The sequence below is a fragment of the Indicator indicator genome, chromosome 3 (assembly GCF_027791375.1).
Source record: "Indicator indicator isolate 239-I01 chromosome 3, UM_Iind_1.1, whole genome shotgun sequence".
NCBI lineage: Eukaryota > Metazoa > Chordata > Aves > Piciformes > Indicatoridae > Indicator > Indicator indicator.
Window position 1 is genome coordinate 11,531,572 of NC_072012.1, and position 21,538 is coordinate 11,553,109.

General features: G+C 46.6%; 1 protein-coding gene across 1 annotated transcript in view; it reads right to left on the reverse strand.

The window, feature by feature from the left end:
• Positions 1-9,903: 9,903 nt before the first annotated feature.
• Positions 9,904-21,538, reverse strand: part of LRGUK (leucine rich repeats and guanylate kinase domain containing) — a 66,644-nt gene continuing 55,009 nt past the window's right edge. Inside the window, exons 18-21 of the mRNA XM_054399768.1 lie at positions 16,607-16,738; positions 13,753-13,782; positions 11,131-11,300; positions 9,904-10,055 (exon numbers count right to left, since the gene is read on the reverse strand). Coding sequence (XP_054255743.1) covers positions 9,904-10,055; positions 11,131-11,300; positions 13,753-13,782; positions 16,607-16,738 — 484 coding nt within the window. The remainder of the gene's footprint in view (positions 10,056-11,130; positions 11,301-13,752; positions 13,783-16,606; positions 16,739-21,538) is intronic.

A 21,538-nucleotide genomic window follows, 5' to 3' on the forward strand; every position in this document is an offset into this window, starting at 1 on the left:
CGTCTGACTGTGGACTCTTTGCAGGGACCTTTTCCTTGTTTTGTAGAGCAGAGCATCAGGGAATCCCCCTGAGGGGGTTGTTTTTATAACACGGGGAGGAGGTGTTGGCTGTGCCAAGCTCCTGGAAACGTGGAGCTCCTCTGAGAACCTCCCTGACATGGATCATGGAGACAATGCAGTCGTTTTGGCTGCAGTTGCATTTTTTGATGCAGCTCCTTTTGCTTCCAACCTTTCCCCCTGATGATTATTGTTCCTTTAATGAATGTAGAAGCAGACCCCATTCTCTGATAGAAGCCCAGCCTTACTGTGGTGCTGTTGTTCACTCCTCCTGGCTTCAATGAGCTGGGCCTTGAGCCTGTTTGGTGCTGCCCTTTCATGTCGAGGTGGCCATAGTTGAGCCTCAGGAGGCTGCAGTTCATGCAGCAGGTTGTGAGTTGTATTGGAAATGCCAGGCCTGGCTGCTAACCTGAGCCCTCGTTGCCCCATCCTACCACCCATGTTGGATACACCTCTAGCTAGAACCTTCCAGTCTGCCCAGTAGATCCTCCATCAGCTCAGGGGGCTCATCCTCAAGCCACAAGACCTCATCACTAGTAGCAGGACCAGTAGTTGGGAGCCTGAGGAAACCAAGAAGAGATGATGATAAGGCTACAGAAAGTGCTACTGTGTCACCTTTGTAGTCTTCTCAGAGAAATGGTGGAGTGCTGTGGAGGCTTCACTGAGTCCTCAGATGTTGCCCTGATATTTCAGCAACTGGAGGGTATCATGGATTCCTCCTCCTCTGATTAGGTCCTCACTGCAGGTTGCTTTTCAGTTGCTTCCTTACTTTTTACCTCATCACAAGCATGTTCAGAGGGCTTTGTTACCAACAGTCACATGCAAGGAAGTCTGCTGACCTGCCAGTGTGTCCATGGCCACCCTAGAGCCAGCCCAACCTCAGAATTCATGTCATGCCAAGAAACTTAAGATGGGTCAGTTCACCTGAACTTTACTCTCCTTATCCTTCTCTCCTCCACCCTCACCTTCTTTCTCATTCTCCTCCTTCTCCTTATTTTCTCCTCTTCTTCTCTCCTCTCCTTTTTTCTTCTTTTTTTTCTCTTATTTCCTCCTCCCCCTCCTCTCCCAGTCCCTCTCCTCTCCTCCTCCCCTCCCCTTCCCACCCTTCCCCTCGCCTCCCCTCCTTTAGGCATCAGCCTCACTCATGGCATTTCTGTGCATCATAGCAGCACCCACCTGGCACAGGACTGATGTCCCTTAGTCTCACCCCTCACCTGGGATAAGGGTGGCCTTCAGGAGCTTTGGATGCGTGTCCCTATGCATGCAGGCAACGCGTGTCTCCCATCAAGGTGCCACAGTTCTTCCAGGAGCAGGTCAGTGTTGAGCAAGAGCAGAGTTTGACACAGAGCCTTGTGTTGGTCTGGAGCACCTTGCTTTTGTCATCCTGATACTGTCCCACTCAGCTGTGCTAATTGGAGAATCCAGCTATGTCAACCTGATTCACATCAAGCTTGGCCAAGTAAGGACTGGACTCCCGTTATTCTTCCACCCAATGTCCCAGTGCCTTCCAGCCTCTGCTCACAACCCATCTAACGCTAAAGCTGTGCGTGGTGTGGGTTAACCCCAGCTGGTGGCGAAGCTCTGCTTCCGTGTCCCCCACCATGGGACTTGGCTGGGGAGAACAGGAAGAGCAAGCCCAAGGAAATGTGTCAGTAGAGATGAAGATGATTTAACAGCAAAAGAAAGAGGAAGGGGAAAAGAAACCCAAACGAGGCAAAGGCAACCACCCCACACACCCACCCACTGTGCCCACCCAGTCCCTGAGCAGTGGCCACCTTCCCAAAAATCACCTCCCTTCCATTGTCATTGCTGATTTCTCTCCATGTTGGTTGTCCTGGCTGTGCCTCTTCCCATCCACTAATCTTTGGTAGGGAGCGGAGCAGGAGAAAAGGGAAAACCTTGGTGCAGGCACTGAAGCACCAGTGTGATGTCAGCACTGGTTTAACCACAAATCCAAAGCCCATCACTGAATGGGCACCTGAGGGAAGAGCTGACTCCATCCCAACCAGGGCCAGCACAATGCTGATGGGACCTGCAGCTACCTCCTTGCTGAGGTGTTGAAGGGGCATTTTCCCTTCTCATTTTGATTTTTCCTGAGCCTGAAGAACATCTGTCATTCAGGGTCAAAACTGATGGGGGCCTGAACAATCTGATCTGGTTGAAGAGCTCACTGCAGGGGAGTTGGACAAGATGACCTTTGAGGGTGGCTTCCAACCCGAACCATCCTATGATTGTCTTTTGAGTGCCAGACATGGGATGTTTCCAAGGGTTTGTAGGTGAGGAGACTGTTTGTCAACAGCACCTGGCACAGGTCAGCTCTTCCAGCTGTTTGCTCAGGCTCCAGGAAGGCCTCAGAGAGAAACAAAACCTTCATCCTTTATCTTGGTCTTCAAACCTCTTTACAGGGAGCTTCAGCCAAGATGGGGAGATAGGGGAAGGCAACAAATTCAGCTGAAAAACACCGAGGATGCCAAGTAACTGTTGGGGTTCCTCAAAGGTAAACCACAGTGATGAAACACCAGGCTGAAGGCAGAAGCCATGTCCATGGCGGGGCAGCAGGAGCTGTAACTGCTCTTGGTGGCCATGGCGGTGGTGGCTGCAGCCTGGGCCGGGGGTTCAGCAAAGCAATAGCTGAGTGCGTGTGAGGTACTGTACACAGCCTCCTGGCCAGGTCACTCTTTGTATCACGGAAGCTGCCTGTGGGCCCCACTTCCTCTGTGCTGCTGGTGGTTTTGGAGTTCTTTTGACCATGTGCTGTACTTGGTCTCCACTTAGACCAGGTTTAAATGATGGGCTTGGGGTTCTTGTGGCTGTGTGCTGTACTTGGTCTGCACTTGACCCAGGTCTCGATGGCAGGTTATTGTTTGTCGTTTCCAGGGGTATTCACCTTTACAGCATGACTTGTGTGTTGCTGAGTGTTTCTAACTGGTGCAGAGGTGGCAGCCATTCTCTTCTGGCTGTAGGAGGCCACAGCTGGAGTCCACTTCTGGGCTGCCCAGCTGAAAAAGAGACAAGGAAGTGAAGAGAATCCAGTGGAGGCTCAGAAGATGCTGAGGGTTCTGGAGCATCTCTGTGAGGAGGAAAGGCTAAAGAGTGCTGGGACTTTTGAGCCTGGAGAAGAGCAGCCTGAGAGGGGAGCTGATCAATGCTCAGCAAGAGCTAAAAGGTAGGGTGCAAGACTATTTTTAGCGGTGTCCATGGACAGGAGGAGGGGCAATGGACACAAACTGGAACCCAAGAGGTTCCATCTGAACATGAGAAACTTCTTTGCTGTGTGGGTGGTGGAGCCCTGGAGCTGGCTGCTCAGAGAGGTTGTGAAGTATCCTCTAGAGAGATTCTAAACCTGCCTGGACATTGAGATCCTGGGCAGCCTGCTCTGGGTGGCTCTGCTTTATCAGGGGAGTTGGACTGGATAATCCCCAGAGATCCTTTTCAACTGCCAGCATGCTGGGATTCTGGGATTCTGTGAGAACAGGGGAGCTTGCCCAGTTGTGAGGTGGAAGAAAGGTCCATGCAAAAGGCCCATGTTTGAATCCAGGGCTCCTCCCCAAAATGGAGCTGCTGATCTCTTTGGGTTTGGGTGTCATGGTTGCTGTAGAGGTGACAGTGGAGGCTAAAGACCTACCCCTTCAGGTAGCGGAAGGTCATAATTAGGTCCCCCCACCCCAGAGCCTTCTCTTCTCCAGGCTGAACAACCCCAGCTCCCTCAGCCTGTTCTTGTAGTAGAGGTGATCCAAGCCTCTGATCGTTTTTGTGGCCCTCCTCTGGACCTGCTCCATCAGGTCCATGACCTTCCCTATCTTGGAGCATTAATAGTCAGTTCTCCAGCAGTTCCCCAGTCTCTGTACTTACAATTTAACAAATCTTCTGCTCCCAGACACTGGCAGGCACTGGCTTAATAAATCCTCATTGCTCAGGCTCCATGTTCATCACCTTGGAGATTTCTGTCCAAAATCTTTCACCTTTCATTAAATCTGGGCTGGTCTTAATTAACACTTCCCAACTTTCCTGGGCTCACTATGGTGGCTCAGAGAGAGAGACAAGGAGGAGTTTTATTAGTCAAGTGAGAGGGGAAAGCCTTTGAGCTCCTTTGGGATCCGCCACGAAGTCCTTGTCACTTCCAGGATGTAAAAAACTCACTCCTGCCACTAAATCAAAGGAGAGGGGCAGGAGAGGAATGAAGGTGTCTCTGTAAATCACTTGGAGCCACAAAATTCGTGTCTACTCAGCCTCTTTCATTAGAGCAGCTGTAAATCAGCATCTGGAGCCCAAGAGGGTGAGAAGGTGAGATTTATTGGAGAGGAGAATTTGGGAGGGGAAGAGCTCAGAGGACACAGAACCAATTTTTTTTGTGCCTCCAGGCCCACAAGTCTCTCCTGGTGCCTTCCCTCTCTGAACATTCTCCAAAGTTTGATGGAAATTTTCAGTATTTATTAATATTTTTCCACTTCCATGCAGTTAGAACCAGCAGCTTTCAGCCTTCATACTCCCTCTCTCCCCCAAGCAGCTGGAAGATGGATGCAGAAACCTTTCATTTACCAAAGGACCTCAGCAGAGGGCAAGGGGAGTGTTAATTTTCCCCTTTCCAGCCCACAGCAGGAGCAGCATGGCCCTGTTTCATGTTGGACATGAGGAAGAAGTTCTGTACTATGAGGATGGTGGAATGGGAACAGGTTGCCCAGGGAGATGGTGGAGGTCCCATCCCTGGAGATATTCCAGGTCAAGTTGGATGGGTGTCTGAGCAAGCTGACCCAGTTGGGGATGCCCCTGCTTACTGCAGCAGGGTTGGACTAGATGGCCTTTAAAGGTCCCTTCCTACCCAGTGCATTCTATGATTCTGTGTAGGAGGTGCTGGGAACCAGCCCCTGGAGCGGTAGATGACACCTCTGCGGCCATGCATGACAAGATGATGGGGTTAACCCTGCTTTAGGCCACCAAAAAGACCCTGGGTGGTAAAAATCATGGGTGGAAACAGCCCTTGTGCTGATAGCTTGGTCCCCTTTTCAGAGGACAAAGACCATCTGCTGCCCAAAGCATGACATAGCAGTGACATTTGAACTGCTGCAAGGGAAGTGAGCATTGCAGGGGCACCTAAAAAATGCAGAGGTGTCTGCTGTCAGGAAAGAAGGGAGCGGGCCCCAGAGCATCATTCCTCATGTACTGCTGGCTGCTTTGACTCCTGAGAACAGGAATAAATAGTCCAACCTTTTTAATCAGCCAAGACTGTTGGTCTTGTTGGTACATCCCCCTTCCAAGAGCCTGGAAGACACCACAGCTCACTGAGTCTGGTTGGTTATGAAGGTCTGCAACTGCATCATGCCATGGCCTTGGAGGAAGGTGGAGAGAAATGCTCAGAGTCAACTAAATGCCAAGTGAGATAAGGGAAGGAAAGGAATGTGGCCTTTGTTAATCCCCCCAGTTGACTAATGAGAGCCCCAAAGCACAGGGTTAGTGCAAGGATCACTCCTCCTGGCTCCTTTTGATCACCACATTCTCCAGTACAGGAAACCAACCTTCTGCTGGAAGATTTATGATGCCACCTCCATCTCCTCTCTGGGCAGAGGTTGGCATCTGGCAACCTCTGCACTGTTACTAGTCAGGAAAGCACTGAGGAATGGAGATGTAGATCTCCAGAGAAGATCTCTTCTCTGGTAGGACCCTCAGCAGGGGAGATTTTTTTTCACTGTGAAGCTTTCATGCCTCTGTGATGGACATTGATTTACACCTTCATGATTCTACTTGCTCTGAAGTATGAGCACAGAAAAGCATGAATGATAAAAACGCAGGAGCTGCCTCCTCCTTGCTGCAGGAAAGTGAAATTCATCCTCAGCTACAAGGATTCCTCTCCCTCCACCTTACAGAAGGCAGAAGAAAATATCTGGGAAGCTTGAAATATTTTGTGAGGGTTACCAAAAGGGTACATCCAAGGAGGAAGATTTAGTACAGAACTTACTCAGGGCCTGCAGAGCTGAGCTGTGGCTGCAGGACTGTTGCTGCATCAAGGAGCTTGAGCTCCAACCCTGCAGACCACAGGGAGAAGGTAAGGTGGCTGCAAAGGCAGCTGGTGATGGAACAACTGGTAAATAGATGGGGCACTCAACACAGGTTTCAGGGCTGGAGTTGCTGAAGCTGCACTGTAGAAGTGTGGTGTGAGACCAGGGAAAGACCTAATGGGTCTCTTTCAAGCCATTCCCTGGCACCTGATGGGTTTCCTTTAAGCCATTCTCTGGGTCTCCCTTGTGTCAAGGATGTGAGGAGAAACATGGGTGGTTGGTGTAAGCACACCAAGGGGTGACTCTCCCCAGTCTCACCGTGGTACTGCTAACAAAAATCCTAATTCATTTTGACAGCTGCCAAATTAGCAGCACCTTGTGCAGTGTATTCAATTAGAGAAGCTCCTGAGGGAGCAGGCAGAGGTAGTGGGGGAAGCCAGAAGCTGTTGGGACATGACGTGGTGCTTCAGGAAGGTAGCTTTAGAAATGGATGAGAGTGCCCTTGGGGCAGTGCTGGAAACTGTTCAGCATCTGCTTCCAGATCGTGCTTAAAAAAGTAAAAGGGCAAGGTGCAGCTGCTGCATTTGTGGTGATTTCAGCAGCAAGGCAAATCTCCAGCAGCTTCTCCACTAGCTTCTAAGGTTTCTGGGGCCCATGTCAGTGGGTTTAGGAGGAGGGAGATGAAGGTCACTGCACCAAACCATTTTGCATTTGTTTTTTTTTAAATACAGTGACTGATTGGGGAAGCAGCTGCTGGAGAAGCCAAGCTGTCACAGGTCTTCTGCTCTCATCTAGCAAGCCAGCAGCAGGTTGCAAAGCTGCCTGTGCACTCCGTGACCATCCATAGAGCATCTTGGCCTCCAGTGCTCTACGTGCTCAGCAGATTTGCAGGAGCAGCTATTCATGGACTGATTCTGCAGCTCCTGGAATTCTTCACTGAGCATGAAAGCTTTAGCTAGCAAATTTGTCTTTTCCTTCAGGCACAGGTCTGCTTTAAAACACTGTCCCCTGATGTCCAACAAACCCATCATCCCATAACTCAGTAGCTCCTTGTCCTACAGCATCTGTGGTGGTGTCCCTGACTTGTATCAGCAAGAGTGTCACCAGCAGGACTAGGGCAGAGATTGGTCCCCTGTACTAGGCACTGGTGAGGCCATATCTTGAATCCTGGGTTCAGTTTGGGGCCCTTCACTGCAAGAAAGACATTAAGGGGCTGGAGTGCATCCAGAGAAAGGCAAGAAAGAGGAGAACAGGTCTGGTGAGGAGCAGCTGAGAGAACTGGGATTGTTCAGCCTGGAGAAAAGGAGGCTGAGGAGTAACTTACTCTACAGCAACCTGGAAGGAGGTTGGAGTGAGGTGGGTGTTGGTCTCTTCTCCCAAGGAACAAGAGGAGATGGGCTCAGATTGCACCAGGAGAGGCTTAGGTTGGACATGAGGAACAATTTCTTCATGGAAAGGGTTGTCAAGGCCTGGAACAGGCTGCCCAGGGTAGTGGTGGAGTCACCATCCCTGGAGATGCTTGAAAAACAAGTAGAAGTGGCACTTTAGGACATGGTGGTCACAGAGGTGCTGGGTAGAAGGTTGGACTTGATGGTGTCAGAGGTCTTTTCCATCCTTAATGATTTTCTGATTCTAACCATATCTCCTGTTTTCATTGAATGCTGAAAGTTTCATTTCCCAAGGGAAACTAAACAGCTCGTTGTAGTCCCCTCTGCAAAACTGGAGCCGTGGAGCCTTGTTTGAGGATGGCTCACTGAAGGTGTTACTCTGCTGCAATCCAAACATGCTTCCTGCCAGTGCAAACAGAATTCCCTGGAACAGCTCCGCACTTATCTCCTGCTCTATAAATACAGAGGCACCGAGCTCCACCTTCTGTGCTCTCAGCCAAAAATAAATCCTGTAAACCAAACCCAGCGAGCTGCAGGGTGTCACAGCCTGCCAAAGGAAAGGCAAACATTGCATGTCTGCACCACCACAGGGGAGGAGGCATCTGCTGGGAAGCAGCTCTGCAGAGAAGGACCCAGGAGTGCCACAGGACGTGTAGTTCACCATGACCCAGTAATGTTGCCTTGTGACCAAGAAGGTCAATGTTCTCCTGACATGCATGAAGAAGAGTGATGAGCAGGTCATGGGAGGTTCTCCTCTCCCTCTACTCTGACTACTGAGGCTACATCTGGAGTCCTGGGTCCAGTTCTGCACTTCCCACTTCAAGAGAGGCAGGGAACTACTGGAGAGAGTCCAGCAGAAGCTAGAAAGAAGCTAAAGGGCCTGGAGCACCTCTGTGTGGAGGAATGGCTGCTTGGTCTGGAGAAGAGCAGCCTGAGAGGGGATCTGATCAATGCTCATCAAGAGGTAAAGAGCAGGGGGCAAGACGATAGGGCCAGACTCTCTTCAGGGGTGTCCTGTGATCAGATCAAGGGGCAACAGGCAAAAAGTAGAAGCCAGGAGGTTCCATCTGAAGATGTGGAGAAACTTCTTTTCTATGAGGGTGACAGAGCTCTGGAGCAGGCTGCCCAGAGAAGTTGTGGAGTCTCCTCTGGAGAGATTCCAACCCCACCTGGACATTGTGATCCTGGGCAACCTTGCTGTGTGGCTCCACTTTAGCAGGAGGGTTGGACTGGATCTCTAGAGGTCCTTTCCAACCCCCACCATGCTGGGATTCTGCTGATGCCTGGAGGCTTCATTTGCTCAGTCAGAGAATTACAGAACTGAACCCACTAAGGTCAAAGCTGCAGCTTTGCTTGCTTGAACTCCTGAACCCAGGCCACAGGGCATCCTTACTTTTTGTTCTGCCATGAATCACTGATAAAAAACTGGTGCCTGGTAGAGCTGTTGTTCCTCAGCTTGAGGACACAGGCAGCTGCTCTATGGAAAATACTAGTTAATAAGCAGCTGAGGTGCTTTACAGGCTTGACTGGAATTTGAGGACAGGCTACCTGAATTACTTACCATAAGTAAGTGCTTCTTTGCTCAGTTCATCCCATTTAATCAACACAACCTTTTGTCTACATGGTGGAGATCCATGGTGAGGTAAACCAGAGCTCTTCCATGGACTTGCTTGCACCCTGTAGCCATATCTTCTGTCTATTCAGAGACCTCTGAGGACTCATGCTGGAATATGAATAGCATATATCCCTCCTCAGGGAAACTGCTTGAGCAAAGAGGCCTCACTACCTGTTTTGTAAGTGGATAGTAATGAAAATTAATCAGGGCAAACGTTAACTCAAGAGTTTTATTTACTTGCCAGAGCTCTGCTCCATGTAGAGAAAACGAAATCTTTGCATACTACTAAGAGCTTCAGCTAGTTCTCAATAAATGTGCTTTTTTTTTTCCTGATGACTCCTCAAGTAGGTTGTTTAAATACACTTCTAAATCAAAGAATTCTGTCTCATCCCTTCAAAACCCCACATTTTATTAAAAAATAAAGACTAGGAATTAGTTTGCACTCCTGACTTTACTCTGAACATTTCACAAAGTCCCTCCTCAAAATAATTAACTAGTCTTGGAATATTATCAGAGGCCCTGATGCTTCCACACCTCAATTAAATCTATAATATAAAAAGAGGAGGAAAGAGAGAAATTAATGGAAGATATGGCCATGTGGCTGTCAGGAAAAAAATCTGCACCATTCCCCAGCTGAGAGAGCCTGGGGAAATAATTTCTAGCTGTGGGAAATACAGAAATGACTTTTTAATAAAGTTATAAATAAATAACATTTTGGGGAGAGTTAATCAGAAATGGATTTAGAGATAATATTTGATAGACTCTGCTTTGTGGAAAGAGAAATACCTCAAAATCAGTGTTCCTGTTAGAAAGATTCAGTGTAACCATGGCAAAGACTTTGTAGTGGCCATCAAGGATTGGTCTTCTTCCGGCCAGGTGGGATTGGAGGTAGGACAGGTTTGGAGTGGGAACCTGGCCAGTTGGTGAGCTCAGGCACATGAGCAGAACCAGCCTTGGACTTGCTGTGTTTTCTCTGGAGGTTGTCACTAGTGAGGTCAATCTCTGCAGAAATCATAAACAAGGGAAGAAGCATTACAAAGAAAAGTCAAAATTTATTCCAAAGCACATCTCCAGCTAAAAACCCAGGGGTTTGGGAGGTGAGGGAAGAGTAACCTCCTCAAGTAGTCTAGTAACTGCTCTGCCTCTACGTATGCACTAGAACAAGCTGCCCAGAAGTTGTGGAGTTTCCTCTGGAGAGATTCCAGACCCACCTGGATAGGATCCTGGACAACCTGTTCAGTGACCCTGTTTATAGCAGAGTGGTTGATCCAGATGATCTCCAGAGGTGCCTTCCAATCCCCACCATTCTGGGATTTTGTGGTAAGGGAAGAGTAACGTTATGCCTAGGCAGTCACTATTTTTAATTCATCCAAAAGTTCATTGAGAGAAAATTGCTTTATCAAATATGATGAGAGGACTGGAGCACCTCTGCTGTGAGAACAGGCTAAGAGACTAGGGGTTGTTCAGTCTGAAGAAGGTTCCAGGGAGAGCTTATTGTGGCCTTCCAGTATTTAAAGGAGGCCTAAAGGAAAGGTAGGGAGGGACTTTTTACAAGGGCATATAGACATAGGACAAGGGGTAGTGGCTTTACATTGAAAGGGGAGATTTAGATTAGATGTTAGGAGGAAATTCATGACTGTGAGGGTGGTGAGACACTGTGAGAGTGGTGAGCACAGGATGCTGAGAGAAGCTGTGGAATCCCCATCCCTGCTAGAGTTCATAGCCAGGTTGGATGGGGCTTTGAGCAGCCTGGTTTAGTCAAGGATCTCCCTGCTGACTGCAAGGGGGTTGGAACTAGATGATCTTTAAGGTTCCTTCCAACCCAACCCATTCTCTGATCTTATGGAACTAGATGATCTTTAAGGTTCCTTCCAACCCAACCCATTCTCTGATCTTATGATACGAGTCTGTGTAGCATTCATACTGTGATGATTCTGCCACATCATGACACTGCTGCTTGTAAGAGTGTCATTTCCAGAAGCATGAAGAAGCTGTCCTGGCACCCCAGTAAAGGTACTGTCATTACAGAAAGACACCCAGCCTCAGCAAAGCTGTTATGTGGGAGCATGGTTCAAACCTTTCTGTCTAGCCGCTCCGCTTTCAGCTCCTCTCGGATCCTGCTGCGCACCTTTGGCTTCTTCAGTGAAGTGACCATGGGGAACAGGAGCTCGAACTGTCAGACCTTCAGCAGCAGAAGCACCAGCTGAGATTAGAAATTGTCCAGTAGCAGGACCAGATTCTCTGGAGCTGAGTAAGGGAAACAACTCGTGCTTTAAAACAGCAACAAAAAGGGCACATGCACCAAATCATAGAATCACAGAATTGTTTCAGCTGAAAAAGGCCTCTGTAATCATCAAGTCCAACCATCAACCCAGCCCCACCATGGTCATTAAACTGTCCCAAAGTGCCATGTCCACATGTTTCTTGAACACCTCCAGGGATGGTGACTCCACCTCCCTGGGCAGCCTGTTTCAATGCCTGACCACTTGCAGCAAAGAAATTTTTCCTAATATCTAATCTAAAACTCCCCTGGCACAGTTTCAGGCCATTTCCCCTCATTCTGACAGTATTATTGATGTTGCAGTCACACAACCCAGCCAAAAGTCAGGAATAAATCCCAGTACTTACCAGTTACATGAAGCTATTTCACACATGACAATTCTCTAAGAACTTCTAGTATTAGCAAACACAACTACTACCCCTCTCAATGTTCATTTATTGATTTAATTAATCAATCATAGAGACAGGTGCAATAAAAAGGTTCAAGCCACACAGTGAATCAGCTTCAGATCTGAGATCAAACCTCAGAGCTCCTTATTTCCAAATCTGTGGTGGTGCACTGCAGATGATGTTCCTTCTTGGTGAGTAATAGAAAACAGGAACTGCCTTGAAAAGAAGTTGCTGCAGTAGCCAAAGTGACAACACAGGTATGCATACTGACTTTCATTTTTTTCCCCTCTAGTAAAATTTCCCACTCAGCTAAATAAAAAAGCAATGAAAAATAGGAAGCTTTAAAAAACTCCCCATGGAGTAATGAGCTAAATGAATTCTGGGTGCACTAAATACAAAATCCGTTAGTAATGAGCTGAGGAGTAAAGCACTAGATTGCTATAGATTCAGTTGGTCTGCCAAAGCCTAACATACATCATTGGATATGATGGCTTAATAATCTGATGGGTATTTATCAGTTGTGTGTGGCAGGAATGGGGATGCACAATGAAGTATCTGAGATAGTTCCTTGTTAATTGCACTGGTCAGTGGTTGGTGAGGTTCTGACTCTACCCTCAGACTTACCATAAAGAAGGTACAGTAACAAGAGGTTTCTGTTCTCCAACTCACTGTATTTTGTCCTTCCTTTCTCTGCCTCTCCTTGTTACTCTGTAACCACAGATCATTTTAATATCCTTACAAACACTGCATCCAAAGAAGACTGATGAGGCTGGTGGAGGATCTGTAGCACAAGACTTGTGAGGAGTGATTGAGGGAACTGGGGTTGTTTAGTCTGGAGAAAAAGAGGCTCAGGGGAGACCTTGTCACTCTCTACAACTCCCTGAAAGCAGGTTGGAGCCAGGTTGGAGTCAGTCTCTTCTCCCAAGGATCAAGAAACAAGACAAGAGGAAAGGGCCTCGGGTTGCACAAGGTGAGGTTTAAATGGGACATTAGGAAAAACGCCTTCCCTGAAAGGGTTGTCAAGGCCTGGAGCAGGTTGCTCAGGGCAGTGGTGGAGTCCCCACTCCTACAGGGGTTTCAAAATCATGTGGATGTGGTGCTGAAGGACACATCACTGGTGACCTGGCAGTGCTGGATCAATGGTTGGACTTGATGACATTGGTGGTCTTTCCAAACCTTAATGAGTCTGTGATTTCTACTGGTAAAATGAAGCAATGAGTGAGTAATGAAATCCAGCAGGCAGGAACCTAAAGAATTTATCATTGCCTGTGGTAAGGATCAGTCCTTTAAAGCAGGGTTGTAAGATACCTTGTCATAAGGACTGCTCCTCACCAAAACCAATGAGAAACTGTTGAAACCTGAGAGTGAAAACAAATGGAACCTCAGGCGAAAAAAATTCCACACTTTCCTGTGTGGGAGAGAGCTCAGCAGCTGAGCCTCCAGGAAAGGACTTAAAAAATCCCTGGAAACATGCAGGGTGTTTTGTGAAATCAGGAAAGCTTAGGCTACAGGGTCCCGTGCAACCTGCTCTAGGTAAACCTGCTGTAGCAGGAAGGTTTGACTAGATGATCTCCAAGAGGGGTCCCTTCCAATTTCCACCATGCTGGGATTCTGTAGGTTGCTTCCATGGAGAAGACCATAGCTATGATCTTAGCAATGAAAAGAAGCCATGGATGCAATTAGAAACTGTTCTGCTGAAAACTGCCGGTCAGAGGGCAGATATCCAAAGAAAACCTTTCATTTTCACTCTTCAGTAAATGCCCCCAGGATCACCTGTTTTACTTGTAGACCAGAGGTAATAGAACAACTGCAGGACTTGAATCCAATAAGTGCTAGTGACCTGAAGAACAGTGATGTTTTTTCCACCAGACCTCCAGCTTAAATAAAAACTGCCAAATTATAGAAATAATACAAAAAATATGGGACATGGACACAGTGTTGCTCAGTGAGGTATCAGACTAATCTGCACTCTTGGAAAACACTTTTCTTCATTAGCTGTGCCTGGAGGTCAATACAATCATGCTCTTACCCTTTGGTGGCTTTTTTTAGTTTACTTTTTCTTCCATTCCAAATATTGAAAGCATAAAATTGGAGAAAAAGGAGAAGAAAACATTAAAGCACCTCAATATTCAAGCAAAATTACCACAATACTTCAGAAATGTGGGGAAGTTTTTCTCACCAATATTTCAAATGCACCATCAATCACTCCTAGAAGCAAACTTCTTCCAAACTTCTCATATTTCCCATTGCAAAAGGATTTGACAGGATGACTCCACACAATTTTGCTGTAGGCCATGATGCAGGCACCGAAAATGAACCAGATTAGCAGTTTGCTTTTTTCTCTCCTCATGGTTATTTCTCCACTGTGTTATTAACAGTGCTAAGCGAAAACACTGCCAAAGTCAAAACACCCAACTGTGGCAGAGTGGAAAGACATATTTATTCCCATATGTGAAGGGCAAGACCTTTAAAACTCATCACAGCTTCACACTCATTGGAGGTCTGTGTCTTGCCTCTCACTGCTGAGGACAGATGATGCATAATACCCCAGCAGCCTCTTACGCAATCGGTTTCTCTTGGCAGCTTGCTGTGTTCTCCTTCAGCACGCTCCAAGGTGGCACAAACGCTCAGGACAAATGAATCTGCAGAGCCCCACGGTTTCAACCTTTTTACAGCATGCTAATTAACTACTGGTAATTACAGTGGCAGGTAGTTCATCACATAGAGGGGACTGGCAGTCTCTCTAGGATGTAAAAAGAGCACTGAGGGTTTTTTTCTGACAGGAAATTTAGCTAAGAATTCTGCTTAACAGGTGACGAAAAAAGTGAATGGCTTTAAATCTGGTCAGGCTGGATGGATGGGCCAAGGCCAATGGGATGAGGTTCAACAAGGCCAAGTGCTCCTGCACTTTGGTCACAACAACCGTGGGAATGCTTCAGGTTTAGGGCAGAGTACCTGGAAAGATGCCTAACAGTAAAGGACCTGAGGGTGCTGATCACCGGTGGCTGAAGATGAGCCAGGGTGTGTCCAGGTGGCCAAGACAGCCACCAGCATCCTGGCATGGAAGAGACATAGTGTGGCCAACAGGGCTGGGGCAAGGATTGCCCCCAGCTACTCAGCACTGGTGAAGCCACATCTCAGATCCTGGGTTCAGTTTTGGGCCCCTCATTCAAAAAGGACCTTAAGGTGCTGGAGCAGGTGCAGAGAAGGACAAGAAAGCTAGCAAAAGGTCTAGAGCACAAATCTTGTGAGGAGCAGCTGAGGGAACTAGGGTTGTTTAGCCTGGAGGGGAGAACTTCTCACTCTCTACAACTCCCTGAATAGAGGTAGGAGCCAGGTCAGGGCTGGTGTCTTCGCCCACCTAACAAGTGATAGGAGAAGAGGAAATGGCCTTGAGTTGTGCCAGAGGAGGTTTAGTTTGTACATTAGGAACAATTTCTTCACTTGAAGGGTTGCCAAGCCCTGGAACAGGATGCCCCGGACACTGATGGAGTCCCCACCCCTGGAGGGATTTACAAGCCATATCGATGTAATGCTGAGAGCCATGGTTTATTGTCCAACCATTAACCTGGCAGTGCTGGGTTAATGGTTGGACTGGATCATTTTAAAGGTCTCTTTCAACCAAAATTATTCCATGATTCTAAGTATTATAAAGATGTTCAGCATTTCTCATTGGCCTAACTAAATGCAGAAAGCTATCTGATGTGTGTTTAGGCGATTATTTAAGAGTGATCTTCAAGAGGTGTGAAAATTCAGATTAAAAATGCATGGTGTAGTACATTTTAATACAGCAAGAAAAATATCTTGACTTTTATGGAATGAGAACAAGACATCAGCCACAGGATTGAACCCATGATAAAATTTAAGTTTGCCAACAGCCAGACCTCCTAAACACCAGCTCACTCTAAGTTTCAGCTTTGTGGTAGGTTCCAAAGAGTGAGCAGAGCCTGCCTGCAAGCACACACCTACTTCCTAGTGTAGATGGGGGTTCTGGTGAGTAGTTATGCTTTACTAGGTCGTGCTGTATGGCATCTGGCTGCTTCTGTGTATCCCATCTGGGCATGAGATTACAGCAGATGGCCAGGAGAGGAGAAACAAAAAGCTTATCTAGGATACTGCATAGACAGGCCTCAATGTCACTTGCCACAACAGGAGACGGGGCTCTTGGCAGTCAGAGATCAGAGGTACGTGTTAAACAGGACCATCTGAGCCACTCACAGCCATCGTGTAAGAGGCAATGTGGACCTGCACAGTAAGTCAGGAAAATATACTCCATAGCTGAAGGCCTAAAACACACTGAAGGTGTAGCCTCTTCAAATCTTCTGTCCTCACCTCTCTACAAGCTCTAAATGGGATAGGACTTGAAAAGAATCTGGCCCTATCCACTTGTCCCCCAGGCTAAACCATCCCAGGTCCCTCAGCCTTTCCTCCTCACAGAGATGCTCCAGTCCCCTCAGCATCTTTGTAGCCTCCACTGGACTCTCTCCATCAGTTCATTGTCTCTTTTAAAGTGGGGAGCCCAAAACTGGACCCAGGACTCCAGCTGTGGCCTCACTAGAGCAGAATACAGGTGGAAGAGAATCTCCCTTGACCTACTCACACATACTCTTAATGCACCCCTGGAAATCTCAGCATATTCTTCCCTTCAACTGTCCCCTTGATACTGAAATTCCCTTTCTCTGTGAATGATGGTGTCTAAATGAAACCATTCCCAAGAACGACAAGACTTTGCTTTATGCTGCAGTGACACGTGGTTTATATGGCTGTGATGCACCAGATGAGACAGCTGCATTCACTTGGGAAATGGTTTTAGATCTTGCAGATTGCAGCATTAACCTTCATTCCACCCAGTGACAATCTGCTGTATCAGACACCACACTCACCTGCTCTCTGGGTTAATCAGGGGGAAGCTCAGGTCTGGTCTGACATTCCTTCTATCTGAGAGAAGAGAAGCAGGTATTGGCTCAAGTAATTGTTGATGGCAGCTGCTCAGTGCAGGAGTGACTGCCAGGTCCCTAAAATTATAGAACAAGAAAACAAAGTGTTTGTAACATGCCTTTAGGTACTGTGATAAAATAATCAGTGCTCAGTGAGCTCACAAGGCCTGCTCAGGTGGAGGGGAGCGTGATCTCCAGTGGGTGAGAAGCAGCAACAAGCAGTTGGGGGTAGTAATCCAGGCTCTGTTGATAGCTGATAGAGAGGAATGGTCACAGCTACACTGTAAAGGAACTCAGGCTTAAGTAGAGATTTAAAGCAGATTGGGCGAATCATTCTCTGCTGAGACAGGGCAATATAGGGCAACTTGTTCAGATAGAAACATTTTATTAAAGACGCCTAAAATTGGGTGAGGTTAATCCCACCCCTCAGGACTTGTGACCTAATTCACAAGGTGAGAAGTTTCATCTTCACTACCATGCACAACTCAACCTTCCAGCACTCCATGGGGCCTGTAAGAAAGATGGGGAACAAGCTTTTGACAGGACAAGGGGTGATGGTTTGAAACTAAAAGAGGGAGATTAAAGAGAAGGAACAATTTTTTCACACTGAGGGTGATAAGAACTGACACAGGTTGTCCAGAGAGGTGGTAGAAGCCCCATTCCTGGAACCATTCCAGGTCAGGTTGTCTGGGGCTCTGAGCAACCTGCTCTGGTTGTAGATGCCCCTGCTCACTGCAGGGATGTTGGACTAGAGGACGTTTATTGATCTTTTCCAACCCAAAGTAGTCTATGTTTCTAAGATACCACCTGAATAAAAGCATTTGTGGTAATTCCAACATTAACACCACTTTATAGACTTGAGCCACAGAGCTAAACCCAAAGGGATGCAGCACTGAAGACCACCAAACATTAGAAGTCCTTACACAAATGATGAACTTACAGCGCCCTATACTAAAGCCATCCCACCTCAACTGAACTCTGAAGAAATCTGCTTTTTTAAGGGCAAGAAGCCTATATAAATTGTGTGTGTGTCATTATCTAGCTTCCCTAGGAAGCTTGTCAAGAACATTTTTAACTGGTGGCACCTGCTGAATGGGAGAAACTCCATGTTTCCATGGGAGAAACTGTTTTTTTCTGGAGGGTTAGTATCTCTTCTGAAGACTCATTGCTACAGCTTGGAAAAAAAAAAAAAACAACAAAAACCAAACAAACCTGAGTTCTTCACCAATCATGCCTATAGGACATTAAGGCAACAATTGTGCCACTGCCACTTTCCCACAGGAAACAGAGATGCTGGAATCTCATGCCTCCCCCTCTTGCCAAAGCAAGACTTTGAGTCTTCCAGTGCTTCTATGAAGCTTTTCCTACTTCTCCTCAAAAATCAATCCCTAGCCCAATGCAAGCAAGGGTTTTCTACTCTTCATCTTTAAATCTCCCTTTCTGTAGTTTCTTCTTGTTATTAATAACTATAAATAAAGCTTCCCTAGTCTAAGGTCTCAAGCTGTTATTGTTTCACTGTCAAGCAGCCACCAGATGGTAATGGTGTTAGTTTGTTATCAGCTGAGAGCAAAACCTGAACCAATTACATAGGAGAAAGGATCTGAATCTATTAATGGCCCCTGGAGCTCTGTGCTCTCAGAAATGATTTCTTGTAGGAAAGGAAAAAGAAAAAGAAAAATGAAAAGTAAAAAGGAGGGGAAAAGGGGGAAGAGGGAGAGGGGAAGAAGGAAAAGGGAAAGGGGGAAGGGGAAATCTGTCAGTAAAGGAGCTTCTTTATTTTGAGGATGGTGGAGCACTGCAACAGACTGCCCAGAGAAGTTGTGGATAGTCCTCTGGAGAGATTCCAAACCTGCCTTGACATTGTGATCCTGGGCAACCTGCTGTGGATGACCCTCCTTTAGCAAGCAGAGGGGTTGGACTGGATGGTCCACAAAGGTCCCTTCCAACCACCACCATTCTGTGATTCTGTGAAGATTACATTGAAGGAATGGGTTGACTCGACATGACACATCTGCAACCACGTGCATGCAAATCATGCTGAAAGCAAGCAATTCAAGATGGAGAGAATGTGTCAACCACAGGTAGACCATGGACTTTGTCTCTTCCCAGTTGTGGCAAGGAACTTCAGTGAACCTGTAAAGTGTACAAACCTCATCCAACTCAGAGAAGCAATACTGCATGTTACAAATTCTCATCTTTTGCTTACTCCAGTTCTTTCAGCAACGTTTGGACAAAATCAAGAAGTTCATCATTAGCTAAAGGCCTGATCTCAATCAGACTTCAACCCACCCTCTTCCTTATCACCCCCAAACACCCTGACAACCAGAGAAATTACTCAATGCAAACCACAGAACATTGCCCTTACATTATATCAGGCAGTGAGACATCAAAATAACTTTAATTACACCTGCACACAGCCACAGGCAAAAAAAAAAAAAAAAAAAAAAGAGCTCAGGTTTTCAGTAATTTGGATTTAAGAATCTAAATGTATGTAGATATCCCTCCAGGGCTGCAATAAATAAAAGAAGTTGGATTCTTGTGTGACACCACATTTAACATTTTCTGCTACATACCCAAGAAAATGGAGTAGTATTTTTCAGTTTGGATTAAAATGTGTAAAGATGAGCTTAAGCTTTAAAAAAATCTTTTTATACTTACATATACACAAGAAATTCAAACATCTAGTACCTTAGGAACTCTTTTGCATGTGTAATTTTTGGCATCAGTTTCATATATTTCATAGAATTAAGATTCACATAGAATGAGAGAATTCCAGCAAGGTGGGAGTTTGAAGGGACCTCTGGACATCATCCAGTCCAACCACCCTGCTAAAACAGGGTCACCCACAGCAGGCTGCCCAGGATTGTGTTTGTAACTCTTCTGAGAAGGAGAATTTACAACTTCTCTGGCCCCATCCTCTTACACCCAACCTTTAGACACTGATCATCATTGATCAGATCCCCTCTCAGGCTGCTCTTCTCCAGGCTAAACAGCCCCAGGTCTCAGCCTTTCCTCCTCACAGAGGTGGTTGAGACCCTCAGCATCTTTTCAATCTTCTGAGGAACTATCTCCAGTAGTTTCCAGTCTGTCTTGAACTAGGGATCTCAGAAGTGGATCCAATACTCTAGCTGTGGTTTCACTAGAGCAAAGTGGGAGGAGAACCTCCCTTGACCTGCTGGTCACACTCTTCTTCATGCAGTCCAGAGAATGATTTGCCTTCTTGGCCATAAAGGCACATTGCTGGCTGATGGTAAACTTGTTTACCAGGCCTTGCAGGTCTTCTCCACAGAGGCATTGAGGAGCCTGTAGCATCTCTATGAGGAGGAAAGGCTGAGAGACTTGGGACTGTTTAGCCTGGAAAAGAGCAGCCTGAGATGAGATCTCATCAATGTTTCTCAGTGTCTAAAGGGCAGGGGTTAAGAGGATGGAGCCTGATTCTTTTCAGTGGTGCCTAGTGAGAGGACAAGAGGCAATGGGCACAAAATAGAACCCAAGAGGTTCCATCTGAATAAAGAAAAACATTTTTCCTGTGAGGGTGCTAGGGCCCTGGAAGAGGCTGCCCAGAGAAGTTGTGGAGTCGTCTTCTCTGGAGAGATGCCAAAGCCACCTGGACAAGCTGCTGTGGGTGACCCTGCTTTAGCAAGGGTTTGGACTGGATGATCCAACACCCACCATTCTGTGATTACATCACCTACCAGTTTCTCCACTATTTAATTGCTGCATCCCAGGAACCAGATTCTCTCTTGGAACTTCAATTATGTGATATCATATTTATGGCACCTCTTGACTTAACCTCTCCCATGGAATGGGGTGTGGTCTTCTCTTGCCTCCCATTCTGCAGAGCTCATCTACCCCCTTGAGGCCAGGTAATTGTGAATGCTGTTTGTAAGGTGACAGGATTTTTCTCTCACCTGCCTGACAGCTCTGCTAAAGCTGTCTGATACTTTGCTCCCAAATCAGCTTCCAGGGTAGGTGAATAAGCAAACAAACTACGTCAGACTCTGATGGACAGTTCAAAATGCAACATTAAATCAAACCCAAAGCATCCACCAAAAGAAAACAGTGATTTCCATTTTCTCATTTCTACATAATTCAAAATGAATGAATCAGCTACTTAAAAAACATTTTCTCTAAGTGAGGATTTGGGAACTGCATCGTAATTCTGCATCTCTACCTGCAAAACTTCTGCCAGGGCTTTTCTAGAGGCAGTTTAATGAAGTAGGGATTTTTTTTTTTAATAGTCAGTCTACAGATTTTGACATTGGAAGGATTTTAATCAACACCTCTGATATGTAGAGGCCGGAACTGAGTTGAAAAGTGTGAACTTTTCCAGTCTGATGACTGCTGATTTAGAGGCTTATGTGATGCTTTAAATGTCAACATGGTGAGCCTTTTTGTGGCAGGTAGGAAAAGCAAGCAAAGAAGAATGCAGATTAGGAAGATTTATACCAGAGGAAGGCAGGACTGCCACGAAAGATCAATCAAAGGAGGTACCTTGAGATTTAGAGACTTTTAACACCATTTTTGCAGGGCTGTGACTATGAGGAAAGACACTGTCAAGACAGGATCCATTTAAACAATAAATAAAATAAAAACTTAGGAAGTGGAGAACTTCAGAAATTTTGCTTGAAACAGACCTATAGAAGATGCACTGCAGTAATCAACCTTGTGGCTGTGACATTTCAACACAAATTACTAGTACGGTTAAAAAAGCAAGTTGGAGACTCTGAGCTGCCAGAAAAATTATCCTTTTCTCCTCTTTCAGAGAAGAATCATTGAATGGTTTGGGTTGAAAGGGACCTTTCAAGGTCACCCAGTCCAGTCCCTCTGCACTGAGCAGGGATATCTGCAACTGGAACAGGCTGCTCAGAGCTCCAA